Source organism: Dendrobates tinctorius, unplaced genomic scaffold (assembly GCF_039654945.1).
Source record: "Dendrobates tinctorius isolate UK_male_01 unplaced genomic scaffold, ASM3965494v1 ptg000362l, whole genome shotgun sequence".
Classification (NCBI taxonomy): domain Eukaryota; kingdom Metazoa; phylum Chordata; class Amphibia; order Anura; family Dendrobatidae; genus Dendrobates; species Dendrobates tinctorius.
The window spans coordinates 431,896-458,485 of record NW_027362028.1 but is presented as its reverse complement, the minus strand read 5'-3'; the positions used below and the strand labels follow the sequence as shown (position 1 = coordinate 458,485).

The following is a 26,590-nucleotide window of genomic DNA, read 5'->3' as shown; positions in this document are numbered from 1 at the left end:
ACTTTGATCATGATGTCAGACCAGTGTCCACTGGAATCTCTTCTCTGGACAGGATAAATGGCGGCTGTATAGCTATTTGTATCATATGTGTCACTTCTTACTATGTGTCCGGTCTCTGGTAGAGAAATTGATGATTTTTTTTATATATGTACAATCTGTGAAGCTTTGACATTAATGCCCTCTCCCTTTATTTTCTGTTCACCTTCCCTCTTGATTCATTTAGTTCTGACGAAGGTCCCTGGCAGGACCGAAAACGTTCAACAGCTATGAATGCATAATAAATTAAAAAGGAACTTAATTCTCACAAAGGAATCTTCTCTTTCTTTTTTCATCTGAGTGCTAAGTTTAATTGACATTGTGGATGATGCACTGTTATGGGGGATCTGTGGATGACGCTCTATTATGGGGGGATCTGTGGATGACGCGCTGTTATGGGGGATCTGTGGATGACGCTCTGTTATGGGGGGATCTGTGGATGACGCTCTGTTATGGGGGATCTGTCGATGACGCACTGTTATGGGGGATCTGTGGATGACTCTCTGTTATGGGGGGATCTACGGATGATGCACTGTCATGGGGGATCTGTGGGTGACGCACTGTCATGGGGGATTTGTTGGTGACGCGCTGTTATGGGGGATCTGTGGATGACGCTCTGTTATGGGGGGATCTGTGGATGACGCTCTGTTATGGGGGATCTGTCGATGACGCACTGTTATGGGGGGATCTGTGGATGACTCTCTGTTATGGGGGGGATCTACGGATGATGCACTGTCATGGGGGATCTGTGGGTGACGCACTGTTATGGGGGATTTGTGGGTGACGCGCTGTTATGGGGGATCTGTGGGTGACGCACTGTTATGGGGATCTGCGGATGACGCTCTGTTATGGGATCTGTGGACAGCGCGCTGTTATGGGGGATCTGCGGATGACGCGCTGTTAAGGGGATCTGTGGATGACGCGCTGTTATAGGGGGATCTGCGGATAGCGCGCTGTTATCTGGGATCTGCGGATGACACTCTGTTATGGGGGGATCTGCGGATAGCGCGCTGTTATGGGGGATCTGCGGATGGCACACTGTTATGGGGGATCTGCGGATGACGCACTGTTATGGGGGATCTGCGAATGACGCACTGTTATGGGGGATCTGTGGATGACGCACTGTTATGAGGGATCTGTGGATGACGCACTGTTATGGGGGATCTGTGGATGATGCACTGTTATGGGGGATCTGCGGATGACGCACTGTTATGGGGGATCTGCGGATGACACACTATTATGGGGATCTGCGGATGACGCTCTGTTATGGGGGGATCTGTGGATAGCGCGCTGTTATGGGGGATCTGCGGATGACGCGCTGTTATGGGGGGATCTGCGGATAGCGCGCTGTTATCTGGGATCTGCGGATGACACTCTGTTATGGGGGGATCTGCGGATAGTGCGCTGTTATGGGGGATCTGCGGATGGCACGCTGCTATGGGGGATCTGCGGATGACGCACTGTTATGGGGGATCTGCGAATGACGCACTGTTATGGGGGATCTGTGGATGACGCACTGTTATGAGGGATCTGTGGATGACGCACTGTTATGGGGATCTGTGGATGATGCTCTGTTATGGGGGATCTGCGGATGACGCACTGTTATGGGGGATCTGTGGGTGACGCGCTGCTATGGGGGATCTGTGGGTGACGCACTGTTATGGGGATCTGCGGATGACGCACTGTTATGGGGATCTGCGGATAGCGTGCTGTTATCGGGGATCTGTGGATGACGCTCTGTTATGGGGGATCTGTGGATGACGCGCTGTTATGGGGGATCTGTGGGTGACGCGCTGTTATGGGGGATCTGCGGATGACACACTGTTATGGGGGATCTGCGGATGACACACTGTTATGGGGGATCTGCGGATGACTCACTGTTATGGGGGATCTGTGGGTGACGCACTGTTATGGGGGATCTGCGGATGACGCACTGTTATGGGGGATCTGTGGGTGATGCGCTGTTATGGGGGATCTGCGGGTGACGCACTGTTATGGGGGATCTGCGGATGACGCACTGTTATGGGGATCTGCGGATAGCGCGCTGTTATGGGGGATCTGCGGATGACGCGCTGTTATGGGGGATCTGCGGATGACACACTGTTATGGAGGGATCTGCGGATGACGCACTGTTATGGGGGATCTGTGGATGACGCACTGTTATGAGGGATCTGTGGATGACGCACTGTTATGGGGGATCTGCGGATGATGCACTGTTATGGGGGATCTGCGGATGACGCACTGTTATGGGGGATCTGCGGATGACACACTGTTATGGGGATCTGCGGATGACGCTCTGTTATGGGGGGATGTGTGGATAGCGCGCTGTTATGGGGGATCTGCGGATGACGCGCTGTTATGGGGGGATCTGCGGATAGCGCGCTGTTATCTGGGATCTGCGGATGACACTCTGTTATGGGGGGATCTGCGGATAGCGCGCTGTTATGGGGGATCTGCGGATGGCACGCTGTTATGGGGGATCTGCGGATGACGCACTGTTATGGGGATCTGCGAATGACGCACTGTTATGGGGGATCTGTGGATGACGCACTGTTATGAGGGATCTGTGGATGACGCACTGTTATGGGGGATCTGTGGATGATGCTCTGTTATGGGGGATCTGCGGATGACGCACTGTTATGGGGGATCTGTGGGTGACGCGCTGTTATGGGGGATCTGTGGGTGACGCACTGTTATGGGGATCTGCGGATGACGCACTGTTATGGGGATCTGCGGATAGCGTGCTGTTATCGGGGATCTGTGGATGACGCTCTGTTATGGGGGATCTGTGGATGACGCGCTGTTATGGGGGATCTGTGGGTGACGTGCTGTTATGGGGGATCTGCGGATGACACACTGTTATGGGGGATCTGCGGATGACACACTGTTATGGGGGATCTGCGGATGACTCACTGTTATGGGGGATCTGTGGGTGACGCGCTGTTATGGGGGATCTGTGGGGGACGCGCTGTTATGGGGGATCTGCGGATGACGCACTGTTATGGGGGATCTGTGGGTGACGCGCTGTTATGGGGGATCTGTGGGGGACGCACTGTTATGGGGGATCTGCGGATGACGCACTGTTATGGGGGATCTGTGGGTGATGCGCTGTTATGGGGGATCTGCGGGTGACGCACTGTTATGGGGGATCTGCGGATGACGCACTGTTATGGGGATCTGCGAATAGCGCGCTGTTATGGGGGATCTGCGGATAGCGCGCTGTTATGGGGGATCTGCGGATGACACACTGTTATGGAGGGATCTGCGGATGACGCACTGTTATGGGGGATCTGCGGATGACGCACTGTTATGGGGATCTGCGGATGGCGCGCTGTAATGGGGGATCTGTGGATGACGTGCTGTTATGGGGGATCTGCGGATGACGCACTGTTATTGGGGGATCTGCGGATGACGCTCTGTTATGGGGGGATCTACGGGTGACGCACTGTTATGGGGGATCTGCGGATGACGCGCTGTTATGGGGATCTGCGGATGGCGCGCTGTAATGGGGGATCTCCGGATGGCGCTGTTATGGGGGGATCTGCGGATGACGCGCTGTTATGGGGATCTGCGGATGACGCACTGTTATGGGGGATCTGCGGATGACGCTCTGTTATGGGGGATCTGTGGGTGACGCGCTGTTATGGGGGATCTGTGGGGGACGCGCTGTTATGGGGGATCTGTGGGTGACGCACTGTTATGGGGGATCTGCGGATGACGCACTGTTATGGGGATCTGTGGGTGATGCGCTGTTATGGGGGATCTGCGGGTGACGCACTGTTATGGGGGATCTGCGGATGATGCACTGTTATGGGGATCTGCGGATAGCGCGCTGTTATGGGGGATCTGCGGATAGCGCGCTGTTATGGGGGATCTGCGGATGACACACTGTTATGGAGGGATCTGCGGATGACGCACTGTTATGGGGGATCTGCGGATGACGCACTGTTATGGGGATCTGCGGATGGCGCGCTGTAATGGGGGATCTGTGGATGACGCGCTGTTATGGGGGATCTGCGGATGACGCACTGTTATAGGGGATCTGCGGATGACGCTCTGTTATGGGGGGATCTGTGGGTGACGCACTGTTATGGGAGATCTGCGGATGACGCGCTGTTATGGGGATCTGCGGATGGCGCGCTGTAATGGGGGATCTGCGGATGGCGCTGTTATGGGGGGATCTGCGGATGACGCGTTGTTATGGGGATCTGCGGATGACGCACTGTTATGGGGGATCTGCGGATGACGCTCTGTTATGGGGGATCTGTGGATGACGCGCTGTTATGGGGGATCTGTGGATGACGCACTGTTATGGGGGATCTGTGGATGACGCACTGTTATGGGGGATCTGCGGATGACGCGCTGTTATGGGGGATCTGTGGATGACGCTGTTATGGGGGATCTGCGGATGACGCTCTGTTATGGGGGATCTGTGGATGACGCACTGTTATGGGGGATCTGCGGATGACGCACTGCTATGGGGGATCTGTGGATGACGCACTGTTATGGGGGATCTGCGGATGACGCGCTGTTATGGGGGATCTGTGGATGACGCTGTTATGGGGGATCTGCGGATGACGCTCTGTTATGGGGGATCTGCGGATGACGCACTGTTATGAGGGATCTGCGGATGACGCTCTGTTATGGGGATCTGTGGATGACGCTCTGTTATGGGGGATCTGCGGATGACGCACTGTTATGGGGGATCTGCGGATGACGCTCTGTTATGGGGGATCTGCGGATGACGCACTGTTATGAGGGATCTGCGGATGACGCTCTGTTATGGGGGATCTGCGGATGACGCTCTGTTATGGGGGATCTGCGGATGACGCACTGTTATGGGGGATCTGCGGATGACGCTCTGTTATGGGGGATCTGTGGGTGACGCACTGTTATGGGGGATCTGCGGATGACGCACTGCTATGGGGGATCTGTGGATGACGCGCTGTTATGGGGGATCTGCGGATGACGCGCTGTTATGGGGGATCTGCGGATGACGCGCAGTTATGGGGGATCTGTGGATGACGCGCTGTTATGGGGGATCTGTGGGTGACGCGCTGTTATGGGGGATCTGCGGATGACGCGCAGTTATGGGGGATCTGTGGATGACGCGCTGTTATGGGGGATCTGTGGGTGACGCACTGTTATGGGGGATCTGCGGATGACGCACTGCTATGGGGGATCTGTGGATGACGCGCTGTTATGGGGGATCTGCGGATGACGCGCTGTTATGGAGGATCTGTGGATGACGCTGTTATGGGGGATCTGCGGATGACGCACTGTTATGGGGGATCTGTGGATGACGCACTGTTATGGGGGATCTGTGGATGACGCACTGTTATGGGGGATCTGCGGATGACGAGCTGTTATGGGGGATCTGCGGATGACGCTCTGTTATGGGGGATCTGTGGATGACGCACTGTTATGGGGGATCTGCGGATGACGCACTGCTATGGGGGATCTGTGGATGACGCACTGTTATGGGGGATCTGTGGATGACGCACTGTTATGAGGGATCTGCGGATGACGCACTGTTATGGGGGATCTGTGGGTGATGCTCTGTTTTGGGGGATCTGCGGATGACGCACTGTTATGGGGGATCTGTGGGTGACGCGCTGTTATGGGGGATCTGTGGGTGACGCACTGTTATGGGGATCTGCGGATGACGCACTGTTATGGGGATCTGCGGATAGCGTGCTGTTATCGGGGATCTGTGGATGACGCTCTGTTATGGGGGATCTGTGGATGACGCGCTGTTATGGGGGATCTGTGGGTGACGCGCTGTTATGGGGGATCTGCGGATGACACACTGTTATGGGGGATCTGCAGATGACACACTGTTATGGGGGATCTGCGGATGACTCACTGTTATGGGGGATCTGTGGGTGACGCGCTGTTATGGGGGATCTGTGGGGGACGCGCTGTTATGGGGGATCTGTGGGTGACGCACTGTTATGGGGGATCTGCGGATGACGCACTGTTATGGGGGATCTGTGGGTGATGCGCTGTTATGGGGGATCTGCGGATAGCGCGCTGTTATGGGGGATCTGCGGATGACACGCTGTTATGGAGGGATCTGCGGATGACGCACTGTTATGGGGGATCTGCGGATGACGCACTGTTATGGGGATCTGCGGATGGCGCGCTGTAATGGGGGATCTGTGGATGACGCGCTGTTATGGGGGATCTGCGGATGACGCACTGTTATAGGGGATCTGCGGATGACGCTCTGTTATGGGGGGATCTGTGGGTGACGCACTGTTATGGGGGATCTGCGGATGACGCGCTGTTATGGGGATCTGCGGATGGCGCGCTGTAATGGGGGATCTGCGGATGGCGCTGTTATGGGGGGATCTGCGGCTGACGCGCTGTTATGGGGATCTGCGGATGACGCACTGTTATGGGGATCTGCGGATGACGCACTGTTATGGGGGATCTGCGGATGACGCACTGTTATGGGGATCTGCGGATGACGCACTGTTATGGGGATCTGTGGATGACGCACTGTTATGGGGGATCTGCGGATGACGCGCTGTTATGGGGGATCTGTGGATGACGCTGTTATGGGGGATCTGCGGATGACGCTCTGTTATGGGGGATCTGTGGATGACGCACTGTTATGGGGGATCTGCGGATGACGCACTGCTATGGGGGATCTGTGGATGACGCACTGTTATGGGGGATCTGCGGATGACGCGCTGTTATGGGGGATCTGTGGATGACGCTGTTATGGGGGATCTGCGGATGACGCTCTGTTATGGGGGATCTGCGGATGACGCACTGTTATGAGGGATCTGCGGATGACGCTCTGTTATGGGGATCTGTGGATGACGCTCTGTTATGGGGGATCTGCGGATGACGCACTGTTATGGGGGATCTGCGGATGACGCTCTGTTATGGGGGATCTGCGGATGACGCACTGTTATGAGGGATCTGCGGATGACGCTCTGTTATGGGGGATCTGCGGATGACGCTCTGTTATGGGGGATCTGCGGATGACGCACTGTTATGGGGGATCTGCGGATGACGCTCTGTTATGGGGGATCTGTGGGTGACGCACTGTTATGGGGGATCTGCGGATGACGCACTGCTATGGGGGATCTGCGGATGACGCGCTGTTATGGGGGATCTGCGGATGACGCGCTGTTATGGGGGATCTGCGGATGACGCGCAGTTATGGGGGATCTGTGGATGACGCGCTGTTATGGGGGATCTGTGGATGACGCTGTTGTGGGGGATCTGCGGATGACGCACTGTTATGGGGGATCTGTGGATGACGCACTGTTATGGGGGATCTGCGGATGACGCACTGCTATGGGGGATCTGTGGATGACGCTTTTATGGGGGATCTGCGGATGACGCGCTGTTATGGGGGATCTGTGGGTGACGCACTGTTATGGGGGATCTGTGGGTGACGCACTGTTATGGGGGATCTGTGGGTGACGCACTGTTATGGGGGATCTGTGGATGACGCTGTTATGGGGGATCTGTGGATGACGCTCTGTTATGGGGGATCTGCGGATGACGCACTGTTATGGGGGATCTGCGGCTGACGCTCTGTTATGGGGGATCTGCGGATGACGCACTGTTATGAGGGATCTGCGGATGACGCTCTGTTATGGGGGATCTGCGGATGACGCTCTGTTATGGGGGATCTGCGGATGACGCACTGTTATGGGGGATCTGCGGATGACGCTCTGTTATGGGGGATCTGCGGGTGACGCACTGTTATGGGGGATCTGCGGATGACGCACTGCTATGGGGGATCTGTGGATGACGCGCTGTTATGGGGGATCTGCGGATGACGCGCTGTTATGGGGGATCTGCGGATGACGCGCAGTTATGGGGGATCTGCGGATGACGCGCTGTTATGGGGGATCTGTGGATGACGCTGTTATGGGGGATCTGCGGATGACGCACTGTTATGGGGGATCTGTGGATGACGCACTGTTATGGGGGATCTGCGGATGACGCACTGTTATGGGGGATCTGCGGATGACGCACTGCTATGGGGGATCTGCGGATGACGCGCTGTTATGGGGGATCTGTGGGTGACGCACTGTTATGGGGGATCTGTGGGTGACGCACTGTTATGGGGGATCTGTGGGTGACGCACTGTTATGGGGGATCTGTGGATGACGCTGTTATGGGGGATCTGCGGATGACGCTCTGTTATGGGGGATCTGCGGATGACGCTCTGTTATGGGGGATCTGCGGATGACGCGCTGTTATGGGGGATCTGTGGGTGACGCACTGTTATGGGGGATCTGTGGGTGATGCGCTGTTATGGGGGATCTGTGGGTGACGCTGTTATGGGGGATCTGCGGATGACGCTCTGTTATGGGGGATCTGTGGGTGACGCACTGTTATGGGGGATCTGTGGATGACGCGCTGTTATGGGGATCTGCGGATGATGCACTGTTATGGGGGATCTGTGGGTGATGCGCTGTTATGGGGGATCTGTGGATGACGCACTGTTATGGGGAATCTGCGGATGACGCACTGCTATGGGGGATCTGTGGATGACGCTGTTATGGGGGATCTGCGGAAGACGCTCTGTTATGGGGGATCTGCGGATGACGCTGTTATGGGGGATCTGCGGATGACGCGCTGTTATGGGGGATCTGTGGGTGACGCACTGTTATGGGGGATCTGTGGGTGACGCACTGTTATGGGGGATCTGTGGGTGACGCTGTTATGGGGGATCTGCGGATGACGCTCTGTTATGGGGGATCTGTGGGTGACGCACTGTTATGGGGGATCTGTGGGTGACGCACTGTTATGGGGATCTGTGGATGACGCTGTTATGGGGGATCTGCGGATGACGCTCTGTTATGGGGGATCTGCGGATGACGCGCTGTTATGGGGGATCTGTGGGTGACGCACTGTTATGGGGGATCTGTGGGTGATGCGCTGTTATGGGGGATCTGTGGGTGACGCTGTTATGGGGGATCTGCGGATGACGCTCTGTTATGGGGGATCTGTGGGTGACGCACTGTTATGGGGGATCTGTGGATGACGCGCTGTTATGGGGGATCTGCGGATGATGCACTGTTATGGGGGATCTGTGGGTGACGCACTGTTATGGGGGATCTGCGGATGACTCTCTGTTATGGGGATCTGCGGATGACGCACTGTTATGGGGGATCTGTGGGTGATGCGCTGTTATGGGGATCTGTGGATGACGCTGTTATGGGGGATCTGTGGATGACGCTGTTATGGGGGATCTGTGGGTGATGCGCTGTTATGGGGGATCCGTGGATGACGCTGTTATGGGGGATCTGCGGATGACGCTGTTATGGGGGATCTGTGGGTGATGCGCTGTTATGGGGATCTGTGGATGACGCTGTTATGGGGGATCTGTGGATGACGCTGTTATGGGGGATCCGTGGATGACGCTGTTATGGGGGATCTGCGGATGACGCTGTTATGGGGGATCTGCGGATGACGCTGTTATGGGGGATCTGCGGATGACGCGCTGTTATGGGGGATCTGTGGGTGATGCGCTGTTATGGGGATCTGTGGATGACGCTGTTATGGGGGATCTGTGGATGACGCTGTTATGGGGGATCCGTGGATGACGCTGTTATGGGGGATCTGCGGATGACGCTGTTATGGGGGATCTGTGGATGACGCTGTTATGGGGGATCTGCGGATGACGCGCTGTTATGGGGGATCTGTGGGTGATGCGCTGTTATGGGGGATCCGTGGATGACGAGTGGGGTCTAGGGTGCCGACCTTCGCTGGTAGGCAGGGAGGTATCAGCAGAATATTAGGATGACTTTTTCTCCCTCCCCTTTAGGCTGTGTGCACACGCTGCGGTTTTACCTGCGGATTGCTCTGCGGTTTTACCTGCGGTTTTTCATCTCCTCAGTGTAGGAGAATCCGCAGCGTGTGCACACAGCCTCATGTACAGACAGATAACCTTGGGTTGGAGTCATGATAATATTTTTTATATAGACACAATAATAAAGGTTATGATTTATTTGAAATAAATTGAGAACTTAATTCTGTGATTCACTAGAAATATTTTCTGGTACTCTCTCTCTTAAGCAACATACGGTGATTTTTTGGATGTCAGCTCCAGCCAATCAGCGTTAAGCTTGTTCAGTCTCTCAGCTGCATCTCTTCCCATTGGTTGGAGAAACCACGCCCGAAGCCCTGGAGTTGTAGTCAAATTATAGTCTCATTTGATTGGTTGGAGAAATTCAACCTTGCGTCCAATCAGAGAGAAGTTCTTGTATACATTCATTCATTCTGCCTCGCAGCTAGTTTCCTACCTCTTCATTGGTCAGCGTCGTATCCAATGAGCAGAACAAAAGTAAATGAGCTGCTCGTTGATTGGCTGATGCTCTAAACCGCGCCCCGCTCATTGCAGCGGCGTCGCCTGAGGTGAATCATTATCAATTCACCGGTGGAAGCAAGTCACGACTGCGCCTGCCCAGACCGCTGTCGCGTTGCACGCTGGGAACTGTGGATGAACAATGTATTTTTTTGCTCTCTGGTGCACAGCTTTATTCATAAGCAAAGAAAGTCACAAACACACAGTTAACGCCTCATTTCTTCGTGCAGCCTGGAACATGCCCACAACAAAGATGGCGGCCGCCGTCTCTCCACGGACTTATTATCTTTCCAGGGATCAAAGTCTGGTTTTCCCTTTTGCATTCGCTCTTTTGTTTCTCGATGAACAAATCACATTCTCTCCCGATGTAAAAAAAAACTAAAATCCTTCCGCCTGACCTCTCGGAGGAATCCCCGCCTTTTGCCCCCTATCTCGTCTTCTCGCGAGACCGAGCGATGTTTCCGGTGTTGTGAATGTCTCCTCACCGAGGAACATGGCGGCTAGCATCCGCGGCCGCTCCCTCCGGCACCTCAGGATAAGAGGTAACCGGGGAGGGCTGGGGCGGGGTGTTCCGGTACGGCGATGTCGGGGGCTCCGGGATTTCACTGTTGCCGGGGAGACAGAGGCAGATCTACCCCTCCCCCCCGGGCTCTGCCTTAGTGGTATGTCCCGGTGAGGGGTCGCCGAGGGGTGCGCCCGCCCGTTACCATGGCAGCGACGGGAGTGCGCCCCCAGCATGCGGCTGCCATTACCTGCACCGCCCGGTGCCCCCATAGTCCGCACCCCCATACTCCACCCCGTCTCCTCCGACCCCCTCATCCATTTCTTTACAGAACGACTTATAGTCTTTATACGCCGCCAGTCACGTCACCATAAACCGGACGCAGCAACGAGGGTGACGACGCGCCCCTGCGGTAATAACGCCCCGGCAGCGCAACTCTCCGGGTCGGTGCGATCGCGGCGATACCTCACGCGTGCTCTCCGTCATACGTGTAAGGGAGCCGGCGACTATCGTGGCGATCCATGGACCGTCTGCGGGCGCTGAAGGGTCGCGCCTTGTGTCACCTTGACGGCATTTAAGTAGTTAAACTGCAGTGATCGGAGGCAGCCTGGTGGCTGACGCTATAAGGCTGTGACATCGGATCGCAGTCTGCGAGGAGGCCGTCGTCGTAAGGAATCAGTCGGATGGCGGTGAAGTCGCAGGGTGGCACCAATGGGTATTTACGCGGCTGACGTGTCCAGAGGTGCCGATCTGCTCTGTCATCGCCAACATTTGACTCTTCAACTGTTGTAAAACTACAAGTCCCAGCATGCCCTGACCGCCTGCAGATTCCCCCTTACACCCAGCTAAAAAAATATATTGTATACTCTGCTTTCAGAGCCGCCGGTCATTGTTTATCTCCCTGCAGCAATGATGTCACGTAAACTCATGTGCGCAGCGATTGGCTGCAGTGGTCACATGGATGTACATGATGTCATCACTACAATGGAGCCGTAAAGCATGTATTGGGATTCTCCAGAGTCTCTGTCCATCCCTCTATCCATCCCTCCCTCCATCCATTCCTCTATCCGTCCATCCATCCATTCCTCTATCCGTCCATCCATCCATTCCTCTATCCGTCCATCCATGCCTCCCTCTATCCGTCCATCCATCCATTCCTCTATCCATCCATCCATCCATTCCTCTATCCGTCCATCCATCCATTCCTCTATCCGTCCATCCATGCCTCCCTCTATCCGTCCATCCATGCCTCCCTCTATCCGTCCATCCATGCCTCCCTCTATCCGTCCATCCATGCCTCCCTCTATCCGTCCATCCATGCCTCCCTCTATCCGTCCATCCATGCCTCCCTCTATCCGTCCATCCATGCCTCCCTCTATCCGTCCATCCATGCCTCCCTCTATCCGTCCATCCATGCCTCCCTCTATCCGTCCATCCATGCCTCCCTCTATCCGTCCATCCATGCCTCCCTCTATCCGTCCATCCATGCCTCCCTCTATCCGTCCATCCATGCCTCCCTCTATCCGTCCATCCATGCCTCCCTCTATCCGTCCATCCATGCCTCCCTCTATCCGTCCATCCATGCCTCCCTCTATCCGTCCATCCATGCCTCCCTCTATCCGTCCATCCATGCCTCCCTCTATCCGTCCATCCATGCCTCCCTCTATCCGTCCATCCATGCCTCCCTCTATCCGTCCATCCATGCCTCCCTCTATCCGTCCATCCATGCCTCCCTCTATCCGTCCATCCATGCCTCCCTCTATCCGTCCATCCATGCCTCCCTCTATCCGTCCATCCATGCCTCCCTCTATCCGTCCATCCATGCCTCCCTCTATCCGTCCATCCATGCCTCCCTCTATCCGTCCATCCATGCCTCCCTCTATCCGTCCATCCATGCCTCCCTCTATCCGTCCATCCATGCCTCCCTCTATCCGTCCATCCATGCCTCCCTCTATCCGTCCATCCATTCCTCTATCCGTCCATCCATTCCTCTATCCGTCCATGCCTCCCTCTATCCGTCCGTCCATCCATTCCTCTATCCGTCCATGCCTCCCTCTATCCGTCCGTCCATCCCTCCCTCTATCCGTCCATCCCTCCCTCTATCCGTCCATCCCTCCCTCTATCCGTCCATCCCTCCCTCTATCCGTCCATCCCTCCCTCTATCCGTCCATCCCTCCCTCCCTCTATCTATCCATCCCTCTATCTATCCATCCATCCCTCTATCTATCCATCCATCCCTCTATCTATCCATCCATCCCTCCCTCTATCCATCCATCCCTCCCTCTATCCATCCCTCCCTCCCTCCCTCTCTCTATCCCTCCCTCCCTCTCTCTATCCCTCCCTCCCTCTCTCTATCCCTCCCTCCCTCTCTCTATCCCTCCCTCTATCCCTCCCACTATCCCTCCCTCCATCCCTCCCTTCCTCCATCCCTCCATCCCTCCCTCCATCCCTCCCTCCCTTCCTCCCTCCCTTCCTCCATCCCTCCCTCCATCCCTCTATCCCTCCCTCTATCCCTCTATCCCTCCCTCTATCCCTCTATCCCTCCCTCTATCCCTCTATCCCTCCCTCTATCCCTCTATCCCTCCCTCTATCCCTCTATCCCTCCCTCTATCCCTCCCTCTATCCCTCCCTCTATCCCTCCCTCTATCCCTCCCTCTATCCCTCCCTCTATCCCTCCCTCTATCCCTCCCTCTATCCCTCCCTCTATCCCTCCCTCTATCCCTCCCTCTATCCCTCCCTCTATCCCTCCCTCTATCCCTCCCTCTATCCCTCCCTCTATCCCTCCCTCTATCCCTCCCTCTATCCCTCCCTCTATCCCTCCCTCTATCCCTCCCTCTATCCCTCTCTCCCTCCCTCTATCCCTCCCTCTATCCCTCCCTCTATCCCTCCCTCTATCCCTCTATCCCTCTCTCCCTCCCTCCATCCCTCCCTCCCTCCATCCCTCCCTCCCTCCATCCCTCCCTCCATCCCTCCCTCCCTCCATCCCTCCCTCCATCCCTCCCTCCATCCCTCCCTCTATCCCTCCCTCTATCCCTCCCTCTATCCCTCCCTCTATCCCTCCCTCTATCCCTCCCTCTATCCCTCCCTCTATCCCTCCCTCTATCCCTCCCTCTATCCCTCCCTCTATCCCTCCCTCTATCCCTCCCTCTATCCCTCCCTCTATCCCTCCATCCCTCCCTCTATCCCTCCCTCCCTCTCTCTATCCCTCCCTCTATCCCTCCCTCCCTCCCTCCATCCCTCCCTCCCTCCATCCCTCCCTCCATCCCTCCCTCCCTCCCTCCATCCCTCCCTCCATCCCTCCCTCCATCCCTCCCTCTATCTCTCCCTCCCTCCCTCTATCCCTCTCTCCATCCCGCTCTCCATCCATCCATCCCTCTCTCCATCCATCCATCCCTCTGTCTCTCCGTCCATCTTTCTATCTATCATCCATCTAGCTCCATAGTTTGATTGGACAGCTGGGTGACCGTTCCTAATATCATCCTTGAGGTTATCACTGCACTTTTCCAGATTCCTGAAGGGCGTGTAAATGCAGGGGCTGAGCCTTGTCTGCCGCTCAGGGGTCCGATGCAGCGGGGTCCCCTCCTCCATGTCATGTCCCGGCAGCTCTACGCTGTGATCACGGTTCTGCGTTGTTTTTCTCCAGGCCCCTGAATCAGAGATTTGTCATGGTAGTGGGGGGGGGAGATCCGCGTCTCATCCTTCCAGCAATGTGAGGACTGTGTCACATCAAAACATGTTTGTGGTGGAAGAGGAGAAGGCTGGGAGTGGCGATAACACCAGAATACTGCCCCCTAGTGACAGCTGTGCAGACATGGCTCCGGTGCTGGCTGCCAGCATTCCATCTGATGTGCATGGCGGTGAGGGCCCGGGGCCCCTGTTAGGACAGGGCACCGTACAACAGCACATTGTGTGTGTATAGTCGCCCTCGTCATAAGCAGCCACCTGCACATAAGGCAGCGACCTCTGGGAATGAAGGGCGCCCCCCAGCTGCACCTCCCTGCACAACGGGCGGCCGGGGTGCTGCTGTTTAGGGAATGTATAAGGTTTACAGCAGCAGCAAAGTGAGTGACATCTCCTGCACTCGCTTCTTATTTTTTTTTTCTTTTTTTGTGGATTTGAACCATCAGGCATTTTTCCAAATCTGCCGCGCTTCGGTTCTTTCAGCGTCTTTGCAGCGTTTTTACCCATTCAGGCTACTTTCACACTTGCGTTTTTTTTTTATTAGCTGCGTGCGCAGTGAAAACGCGCATAAAAACCGCATCATGCGTTTTTATGCGTTTTCTTGTTTTTTTTTTTTTACAAAAAAAACGCCTGCGCTTTTTTTGCTCTGACGTGCGCACGTCAGCGCACCCATAGAGTATAATGTGTTTTTGGGTGAATTTTTTTGCGCATTGCGCGCCCATGCATTTTTTTGAGACATGTCGGGTGCACAAAAAATGCAACAGGATGCATTTTGTGCGCCCGGGCGCACACTACAAAAAAAAACCGCATGCGCATACAAACGCGTGCAAACACATGACTATGCGCACCCATGTTAAGTATAGGTAAAAAAAACGCATGCGCAAAAAACCGCAAGTGTGAAAGTAGCCTCAGACAAATGGAAAAAAGAAATGCAATGCAATTTTTGGGAAACAAGAAACACCTTTTTTTTTTTATAGCACCTCAAAGGGATAAGTCACGTGATAACTAAGTTGTACTGTACCTTTCCGGAAACATATACTTTTTTTTATATTGAACTTTTTACTTTCAATTTTGTTTTTCTAGCCCCTCTACTGGTCTTTGATCTTGTGATCATTCGACTTTTATCTACAATTTACCGTCATCAAGTTATGAATTTAAAGGATCCCACCCATCATTATAATGTTGGGGGGTAGTGTGTGCACCCTGCATGGTCAGTACCCAGTAGCACCCCCTTTTGCAAGTATCACAGCTTGTAAACTCTTTTTGTAGCCAGACAAGAGTCTTTCAGTCCTTGTTTGGGGGATTTTCCTCCGTTCTTCCTTGGAGAATTCCTCCCGTTCTGTGAGATTCCTGAGTCGTCTTCCATCCTCTGCTACACAGATGTTCAGATCAGGGGACTGTGAGGCTACGTTCCCACGGTCAGTAACCGGCACAGCACGTCTGCTCCGTCCAGAACGCTGCCGGCTATTGATCGCAGGTGATTCCGATTCCGCGTGTGTTCATTGAACCGTGCGGAATCACCATGTCCTATACATTGTGCGTGTGACTTTATCTTGCGGAGACTTGTATCTCTGCAAGATAAATAGACACGCTGCGGTCTGGAAAGACGCGCTGCACGTCCATCTCCGCAGGGAAGCTGCTGGTCTCGGAGCACGCATAGTGAACATGGGATTTCTTGAAATCCCATCCACTATGCTGTAACATCTGGCCGCTGCGGATATACGCAACGTTCACCCTGCAGCGTTTACTGACCGTGGGAACGTACCCTGAGGGTCACTGTAAAACCTTCAGCTTGCACCTTTTGAGGTCGTCTATTGTGGATTGTGATGTGCTTTTAGGATCATTCTCCATTTGTAGAAGCCATCCTCTTCCTCTTTTCACCTTCAGCTTTTTTATAGATGGTGCTCTGTTTGCATCAAGAATTTGGAGAAATTTCATTGAATCCATTCTTCTGACTGCAAGCAACACAACCCCAAAGCATGGTAGATCCTCCCCCATGCTTATTGGTGGGCGAGATGTTCTTTTCCTGAAATTCTCTGCCCTTTTTCCTCCACACATACCTCTGATCATTGTGGCCAAAGAGTTCTATTATAACCTCATCGGTCCACAGGATTTGCTTCCAAAATGCATCAGGCTTGTTTAAATGTTCTTTTGCATACTTGTGACTCTGAATTTTATGGTGAGGATGCAGGAGAGGTTTTCTTTTGATGACTCTTCCATGAAGGCCACATTTGTGCAGTTGTGTCTAAACAGTAGCACAACGTACCACAACTCGAGAGTCTGCTAAATGTTTTTGATGGTCTTTTGCAGTCAAGCAGTGGGTCTGATTTGCCTCTCTAGCAATCCTATGAGCAGCTCTCACTGAAATTTTGCTTGGTCTTCCGCATCTTATCTTGACCTGCGATTTCTTAATTACATTTCAATCTGAGGAAAGGGAAACTTGAAAACCCTGTGCTATCTTCTTTACCCTTCTCTCACTTTGTGGACCTCCTCCACTTCCATTTTCAGAGTGCTCGGCAGCTGATAAGAAGAACCCATGGCTGCTGTTTTTTGGTACAAAGTTAGAGGATGTTGGGTTTTTATAAAGCTGGGAAATTTGCATCACCTGGCCTTTCCTTTACCTCCACCTGACATGGTTTATCTTGTAAAGGTGCACATAACCAATGAATTTTGCAAGAACCCCCAAACTATAGCGCACGCTCCATCATGTGTAGAGTTGTTCTCCCCTGCAGATGACAGTGTCAGCGGCTACAGGATCATTATGGCTGCTGTACGGGGTGCGGGCGCTCCGCAATGGACGTGGTCCCCGGGCATGTAGACAGCTCTTGGTGCAGGTCACTGTTTCGCCATCGTAGACCAGAGGCCAATGTGCGGCTGATGTCTGAGCCAGCAGGTAACTCGCTGTAATTATGTTTTTTTTTTTCTTTTTAGGTCGGAATGACAGCGGGGAGGAGAACGTCCCGATAGATCTCAGCAGAGGTAAGAGATATGTCCCTGGTACAATCATTAATGTTGTGTCTGATGTGTAATATCTCTAATTACAGGCCGATCTTCATTTCACATCCTCCTTAATTAGTGACCTAAATAATGCTTGTGTGAGTGCGGCACACGAGGCTCCGGACGTATCCAAGGTATAATACTCAGCCAGGCCTAAAGGGCTCGGCCAGGGCTTGATAAAACTCGGCCAGACCAGTGGAATGGCTGACCATCTAATGTGTATAGGGGTCTCCCAACTCTTCCCCACCAGATGAGGGGAAAAAAGATCCAGCCGGTTGATTTTTAACAGGTGATCCTTTATTTCCCCCATAGAAAGAGAAACAACTACCAAAGAAGGGAGGACGGAGGGATCTAGCAGGAAGGGGAAGGACTGGGGCGTCTAGCACGAAGAGGGAGGACGGAGGCGTCTAGCACGAGGAGGGAGGACGGAGGCGTCTAGCACGAGGAGGGAGGACGGAGGCGTCTAGCACGAGGAGGGAGGACGGAGGCGTCTAGCACGAGGAGGGAGGACGGAGGCGTCTAGCACGAGGAGGGAGGACGGAGGCGTCTAGCACGAGGAGGGAGGACGGAGGCGTCTAGCACGAGGAGGGAGGACGGAGGCGTCTAGCACGAGGAGGGAGGACGGAGGCGTCTAGCACGAGGAGGGAGGACGGAGGCGTCTAGCACGAGGAGGGAGGACGGAGGCGTCTAGCACGAGGAGGGAGGACGGAGGCGTCTAGCACGAGGAGGGAGGACGGAGGCGTCTAGCACGAGGAGGGAGGACGGAGGCGTCTAGCACGAGGAGGGAGGACGGAGGCGTCTAGCACGAGGAGGGAGGACGGAGGCGTCTAGCACGAGGAGGGAGGACGGAGGCGTCTAGCACGAGGAGGGAGGACGGAGGCGTCTAGCACGAGGAGGGAGGACGGAGGCGTCTAGCACGAGGAGGGAGGACGGAGGCGTCTAGCACGAGGAGGGAGGACGGAGGCGTCTAGCACGAGGAGGGAGGACGGAGGCGTCTAGCATGAGGAGGGAGGACGGAGGGATCTAGCAGGAAGGGGAAGGACTGAGGCGTCTAGCACGAAGAGGGAGGACGGAGAGGTGTTGTGGAGGGAGGACGGAGGGGCCTGGAAGGTGGAGGGAGGACGGAGGGGCCTGGAGGGTTGATGGGTGTGGATGGAGTGTCTGGTTCTGGTGCTGTCATAGAGAACACCGTATCACTCAGTGGGAGTAGGGCGAGCTGGAGACAGCAAGAGAGATGTTAGCTGAAGGATAATGATCAAATATGTTTGGGGTCTTTACGTCAGATTAATGGGGTCTGACACCCCCATCGATCAGCTGTTATCACCAATCAGCTCCTATTGAAGTGAATGTGATCGGAGCTGCAGTAAAGGCCCCGTTACACATAACGATGTCCCAGCGATCCGACATGGATGGGGATCGCTGGGACATCGTTAGGCTGATCGCTGGTGAGCTGTCACATAGACAGCCCCTCCAGCGATCAGGACCAGCGAGTAAGCTGGTTTCCAATGTAAGCATCTGGTTTACGTCGCTGATCGCTGGTCTCTCGCTGTCACATGCAGCGATGCGTGCTGGCCAGCCGGAGACCAGCGATCAAAAAATGGCCCCGGACGTTCCTGCACGATCAGCGATACCCGGCGTGGGGGCCGGTCGCCGATACTACCCGTCACACACCGCGATATCGCTGGAGAGATCGCTGATGCGTCACAAAATCAGCGATCTCGCTAGCAATCTCACTGTGTGTGACGGGGCCCTAAGAGAGCGACCTGTGCAGAGCACTGAGCTGTTGGCTTCATCCACTGTTTACATTCTGCCCCCCGCCTGATCGGCGGGGGTGCCGGGTGTCAGACCCCCACTGAATTGATATAGGTAATCAGAAAAGCCTCTGTAGAAATAGCTGAATCTTGTGAGGCCAGGACGCTGTGCAAGATCCGCTCCCTCGTTTCTTCCCTGTGCCCAGTCCGGCGCGCGGAGAAGTCCGGGCCGGCACCCCGCAGTATGTGGTCCGCCACTTAGAAGCGGCTCCAGCACAGTAAGAGCTTCTGTAGTTTAGTTCCCATGCGGCAGATTTCTTACAGAAAGTTCTGGAATTGCAGCTGGGGTGGTTATCTGGGCAGGCGGCGGTTTCTCTGTCAGGTGTCCGGAAGTCAGATGAATTCGAAAAGCCAGGGAAAATTTCTGCAGCGACTCTCCTGTGTGTGTGAGCCGCCCTAAGGCCGTGTACACACTCTACAGAGCCAGGGGATTTACCTTTGCAGATTAAATGAGATTCCAACAAGTGAATCCGCATGTGATTACTGAACCGTGCCGATTCACCAAGTCCTATACATTGTATTTCAGAGACGCAGCGTCTCCACAAGATAAATAGACATGCTGCAGTCTGGAGAGACGCGCCTCATGTCCGTCTCCGTGGGTGAGTCTTTGGACGCATAGTGGGCATGGGACTTCATGAAATCCCATCCACTATGCTGTAACATTGGCCGCTGCGGGTTGTACGCAGCACAAGTAAGCAGCGCGGACCGTGTGCACCTGCCCTTATAGTTTATTTTACCATATAATGTACTGAAAAATGGGGAAAGAATGGGGTGAAATGATCAGAAAAAAAAATCCCGCCATTGCTTATAGTCTTTGGTTTCTACACGTCTTTTTTTTTTTTTTTTTTTTTTTTGTTGTTTTTGTGCCGAGCTGTATTTTTTTTAATAGTGCTATTTTGAGGTACCGACAAAGTTTCAGTCGCTTTTTATTGCATTTTTAGAGGGAGGTGCAATGAGGAGAACACTGAAATGCTGGGTTTTTTTCCACTTTAGAAGTTAAATAATTTTATATTTTGTTTGGACTTTTACTGGGCACGTTGTCAATCAGATTCATGCATGTCTCCACCGAAATCTGATCCCAGGTCTCTTCTACCCTCTTGTAGGCAATATGTGATGGTGGACAGTGTCTTCTGCCACGCTCAATGAATCACAGTGTATAATTATGGTCATTCGAATCCCAATATAATAGAATCATATATAAACAACTACCAATATCACATTCAATATTTAATAAACAGTACCTAACATATGAAACAAAAACAAAGGAGTGTCAAAAACCCGTGTGGACCCTGCTGGAAGTGCCCCGACGCGCGTTTCACTTCTTCCGAGGAATAATGCCTGATGCATGATTACAGTAATTATAACGTGAATAAACTAAAACAAATTTTTTTTTTTTTACTCTCTGTTTGCACCCCCATGATACCTTCTGGAATGTGTAGCATATGAATTGAGCACTTTTGCCAGTCTAATGAAATCCGATGGCAATTGATTAACTTTAGGGAGATTTTTTTTAGGAACCTTCCTTTGTGTGGTCTCTGTTTCTGTCTGACGTCTTTTGTTTTTTAAATTTTTGATGCAAATTATGTAATTAATAAAGATTGAGTGTACTTATATTAGAGGTGCAGCACTCCTCCTTTGTGGGTCTGTATACAGGTGTTTCTTCACCTCTGCCCACAAGTGCTGGATTGGGTTGAGGTCTGGGGACTGTGCGGACAATCCAGCACCTCTACTTCCTTGTCACTGACCCATTTCTTGCCCAATCTCACCGTATGCTTCGGGTCGTTGTCCCGTTGGAACACTACGTCGTCCTTTTCATACCTATAGTACTCGAGTGTACGGAGTAACTCGTCTTGTAGGACACTCACATATAGCTCAGCACGGAGACCACCATCGATCCTGGTCAAATATCCAACGCCTTTGGCAGTGAAACAACCTCATATCCTCAAGCTTCCTCCACCGGACTTGACAGTTCCTTCAATTTTTCAGTTTGTTAGCCCCTTTTTCCCTCCAGGCCCATTTGCACCCATCAGAGCCGTCTATTGACCTTCATCTCATCGCTCCCAATCTCCCGTTTCCAATCTTCTGTCCACTTTTCGAATTTTTTTACAAACTCGAGCAGATGCTTCTTATGAGAATATTGAAGTGGAGGTTTCTTCCCCTTTTTTCGGGCCACCATCCCAGACCTGTGTAACGAGCGTCACACGGATGTCTGTGGTCTCACTATTATGAAGCCTCCTCCATTGCCGTGTTTGTCTCCAGAACTGATAGACCTTGGGATGAGCCGACTTGTTAACCCCGATATTTTGCCTGGACGTCACCTCTCGGCTTCTGAATGGATGGACGGACTTCATCTCGTATTCTTCCAGCTATCATGGCGCTCACCTGATGCAGTTTGGCAATTTTCTTGGCGGAGAGACCGCTATCGATGAGCTGGATGACGCCGTTTCTCTTTTCTTGGGAAATCTTCTTCATGGGTGGGCAGCACGGTGGCTCAGTGGTTAGCCCACCCATGAAGAAGATTTCCCAAGAAAAGAGAAACGGCGTCATCCAGCTCATCCCACCAAGGACAACATCTGCAAGGAGTTTGTATGTTCTCCCCGTGTTTGCGTGGGTTTCCTCCGGGTTCTCCGGTTTCCTCCCACACTCCAAAGACATACTGATAGGGAATTTAGATTGTGAGCCTCATCGGGGACAGCGATGAAAATGTGTGCAAACTGTTAAGCGCTGCGGAATATGTTAGCGCTATATAAAAATAAAGATTATTATTATTATGGGTGCTCCTCGATTTGAGCCTGTGACCTTTCACTTGGAAACCAACTAAAGACCAGGGAAAAATGCAATAACTTTTGCACTAATTTTGGCATTTTTGGCAAGGTTGGGAATCATCAGTAATCCTGCTGTCAGTTAGTTCATGTGGGGTCAGGGTAAGAGAATTTCATTTTATATACATCTCGCGCCCACTTTTTTTTTTACGTTGCGGGAACTGACGAGTTAGAAATCCGCAACATGGCATTTATCTTACATTAAATATGAGCTCAGTTTGACTTTTGCAATAATGTTCTACAGTGGCTTGGAAAAGTACCGTATTCACCTCCTTGGGATTTTTCGGGTTTCGCTACCTCACAATCTGGAATTTAAGTGGTTGTTTTGAGGGTTTGCATCAGTTCATGTACAGAACATGCCGACAATTGTGAACATTTTGTTTTCTTGTTATTGTGAAGCAAATAGGACAAAATAACAGAAAACTTCAGTGTGCATAGCTATTCACCCCCCTAAAGTCAGTACTTTGTAGAGCCTCATTTTGCTGCAATTACAGCTGCAGGTCGCTTTGGATAAGTCTCTCTGAACTTTCCACATCTTGCCACTCTGATTTTTGCCCATTCCTCAAGGCACAACTGCTCCAGCTCCTTCAAGTTTGATGGTTTCCTCTGGTGACCAGCAATCTTCCAGTCTGACAACAGATTCTCCATTGGACTAAGGTGTGGGGCTTTGAGAAGGCCACTCCAAATCATTTACACGTTTCTCCTTAAACCACTCAAGTTTTGCTTTAGCAGTATGCTTTGGGTCATTGTCTTGTTGGAAGGTGAACTTCCGTCCCAGTCTCAAATCACTGATAGACTGAAACAGGTTTTTGCTCAAGGATATCCCTGTATTTCGCACCATCTATCTTCTCCTCGGCTCAGACCATTTTCCCTGTCCCTTCTGCTGACAAACATCTCCACAGCATGATGCTGCCACCACCATGTTTCACTAAGGGGATGATGTTCTTGGGGTGATGAGCTATGTTGGTCTGGCGTCAGACATAGTGTTCACCTCGGTGGCCAAAAAGTAAAATTTTAATAATAATAATAATAAATAATAATAATACTTTATTTTTATATAGCGCTAACATATTCCGCAGCGCTTTACAGTTTGCACATATTTTCATCACTGTCCCTGATGGGGCTCACAATCTAAATTCCCTATCAGTATGTTTTTTTGGAGTGTGGGAGGAAACCGGAGTGCCCGGAGGAAACCCACGCAAACACGGGGAGAACATACAAACTCCTTGCAGATGTTGTCCTTGGTGGGACTCGAACCCAGGACTCCAGTTCTGCAAGGCTGCAGCGCTAACCACTGAGCCACCGTGCTGCCCGTTTTGGTTACATCTGATCACAGCACCTTCCTCCATATATTTGGGGAGTCTCCCACGTGTCTTTTGGCAAACTCAAAACAAGCCGTACAATTTTTGTGTGTAAGTAAAGGATTTTTTTCTGCCCACTCTTCCATAAAGGCCACCACTATGGAGTGTACGGCTTATCGAGGTCTTATGGACAGATACTCCAGTCTCTGCTTGGGAACTCTGCAGCTCCTTCAGGGTTATCTTTGGTCTGTGTGCTGCCTCTCTGATTATTGCCCTATTTGCCCAGGTTTAGAGTTTTGTTGAGTGACTCTGTCTTGGCAGATTTGTTGTGGTGCCATGTTCTTTCCATTTGATGAAAATAGATTTGATGGTGCTCCAGGAGATCTTCAGAGGTTGCCATTTTTTTTATAACCCAACACTGACTTGTGCTTCTCACCAACTTTGTCCAATTTTGTTTGGCGATCAGCTTGGTCTTCATGGTGGTGTTTTAGAGATCAGCTTGCTCTTCATGGTGGTGTTTTGGAGATCAGCTTGCTCTTCATGGTGGTGTTTTGGAGATCAGCTTGCTCTTCATGGTGGTGTTTTGGTGATCAGCTTGGTCTTCATGGTGGTGTTTTGGAGATCAGCTTGGTCTTCATGGTGGTGTTTTGGAGATCAGCTTGGTCTTCATGGTGGTGTTTTGGAGATCAGCTTGGTCTTCATGGTGGTGTTTTGGAGATCAGCTTGGTCTTCATGGTGTTTGGTTAGTGGTGCCTCTTGTTAATGGTGTTGCAGCCTCTGTGCCCTTTCAGGAAAGGTAAAGTGTATATACTGACAGACATGTGACACTTAGATTGCACACACGGGACGTCCTGTCACTATGCATGGGACTTATGAAGGGAATTGCTTTCTTCAGAAATTTTTAGGAGCTTCTCAGGAAAAGGGATAAGCACATATGCGCTTGCATTTTTTTATTTTTTGATCCCATAAATTTAATGCCTATGTTTTCCTCACTTCACCAACTTAGACTATTTAGTGGTAATGCATCACACTCCAATTGGATTAGAAAAATATTTACACAGGTTATAATGTCACAAAATAGTTACAAAGCCAAGGCGATGAATACTTTTGCAAGCCACTCTTTCAAAGTGAAGTACTAGGTAGTATCCAGAATAAAGCAGTTTCATTTAAATTAGAACACTAAGTTTCGGTGTCTCCTATGTGATGTTTGTGTATATATAGTAGTCTCAGTGTCTCCTATGTGATGTGTTTGTATATACAGCAGTCTCGGTGTCTCCTATGTGATGTGTGTGTATATAAGCAGTCTTGAGGTCTCCTATGCCATGTGTGTGTATATACATTAGTCTCGGTGTCTCCTATGTGATGTGTGTGTGTTTATACAGCAGTTTCGGTGACTCCTATGTGATGTGTGTGTATATAAGCAGTCTTGAGGTCTCCTATGTGATGTGTATATACAGCAGTCTTGGGACTCCTATGTGATGTGTGTATATACAGCAGTCTCGGTGTCTCCTATGTGATGTGTGTGTGTGTATATAAAGCAGTCTCGGGGTCTCCTATGCGAAGTATGTGTAAATATAGCAGTTGTAGGCTCTTGTGTGTGATGTACCTTATATAGAAGGATAATTTTTAGGTTGATAATGTTGTGCGGCCGGGAACGATGGTATAAATATACGAATGGCCCTTGGCAGAATGTCTCCCTGGTCTAGTGAATGTTGGCAATGGGCATGTTATGGTAAAGGTCTGGAGAAGCCCCTGCTGTATACCGTACGTGAGCTGCACAGACGCAGTATGCACTTGGCCTGATCTCTGCTAGAGGTGGTGCAGTTTTTGCCCTGAGCGGTGCTGTGTAGGTGTTTTAATGTCCTATTACAGAGATATTCCCCGGGGAGAGCATCGCGGGCCGCACATCACACTGTGGAATGCAATTAACAAATCCACAGCAAAAAAACCCAAACCTATAATGTACAGATACAGAGCTGATCATCGTCAGGATATCAGGAAGCCTTCCAGACATTGAATGGTACTGTGCACAAGACCCTTGTATCAGCATCGGAGGGGGCTTGCAGATCTCCAGTAATGGGGTCTTTTCTTTATATAACTTGTTATACAATGTAATCATTGTACAGGAGGAGGAGGAGGTTAGCTGTGACATCACCTATTGTGAGTGGTGGATCCTGTGTTATCTACTGTACATAGAGGTGTTATCAGTCATTGTACAGGAGGAGGAGGTGAGCTGTGACATCACTTATTGTGAATGATGGATCCTGTGTTATCTACTGTATATAGAGGTGTTATCAGTCATTGTACAGGCGGATGAGGTGAGCTGTGACATCACCTATTTTGAATGATGGATCCTGTGTTATCTACTGTATATAGAGGTGTTATCAGTCATTGTACAGGAGGAGGTGAGCTGTGACATCACCTATTGTGAATGGTGAATCCTGTGTTATCTACTGTATATAGAGGTGTTATCAGTCATTGTACAGGAGGAGGTGAGCTGTGACATCACCTATTGTGAATGGTGAATCCTGTGTTATCTACTGTATATAGAGGTGTTATCAGTCATTGTACAAGAGGAGGAGGTGAGCTGTGACATCACCTATTGTGAATGATGAATCCTGTGTTATCTACTGTATATAGAGGTGTTATCAGTCATTGTACAGGAGGAGGAGGAAGTGAGCTGTGACATCACCTATTATGAATGATGGATCCTGTGTTAGCTACTGTATATAGAGGTGTCATCAGTCATTGTACAGGAGGAGGAGGAAGTGAGCTGTGACATCACCTACTGTGAATGGTGGATCCTGTGTTATCTACTGTATATAGAGGTGTCATCAGTCATTGTACAGGAGGAGGAGGAAGTGAGCTGTGACATCACCTACTGTGAATAGTGGATCCTGTGTTATCTACTGTATATAGAGGTGTCATCAGTCATTGTACAGGAGGAGGAAGTATCAGACATGTTTGGTATATGTGTAATTGTACTGCCCTGTAGAATTATATTTCCAGGTCACTTTTACCGTATAATGAACATGGCAAATAAATAATAAATGAGCAGAATTGCATTTTTTGTTGTTGCTATTTTACGACACTTGGAA

General features: G+C 51.7%; 1 protein-coding gene across 3 annotated transcripts in view; it reads left to right on the top strand.

The window, feature by feature from the left end:
* The first annotated feature begins 10,765 nt into the window (after nt 1-10,765).
* RICTOR (RPTOR independent companion of MTOR complex 2) overlaps nt 10,766-26,590 on the top strand; it is a 92,266-nt gene continuing 76,441 nt past the window's right edge. For 2 of the 3 annotated variants that reach the window (XM_073562643.1, XM_073562640.1), the window contains exons 1-2: nt 10,766-10,920; nt 17,493-17,540. In XM_073562643.1, the coding sequence (XP_073418744.1) occupies nt 10,872-10,920; nt 17,493-17,540 (97 nt within the window). In that variant the 5' untranslated portion in view covers nt 10,766-10,871. Of the gene's footprint in view, nt 10,921-10,968; nt 11,041-17,492; nt 17,541-26,590 lie in introns of those variants that run through there. The other variant, XM_073562642.1, reaches the window with a different exon arrangement.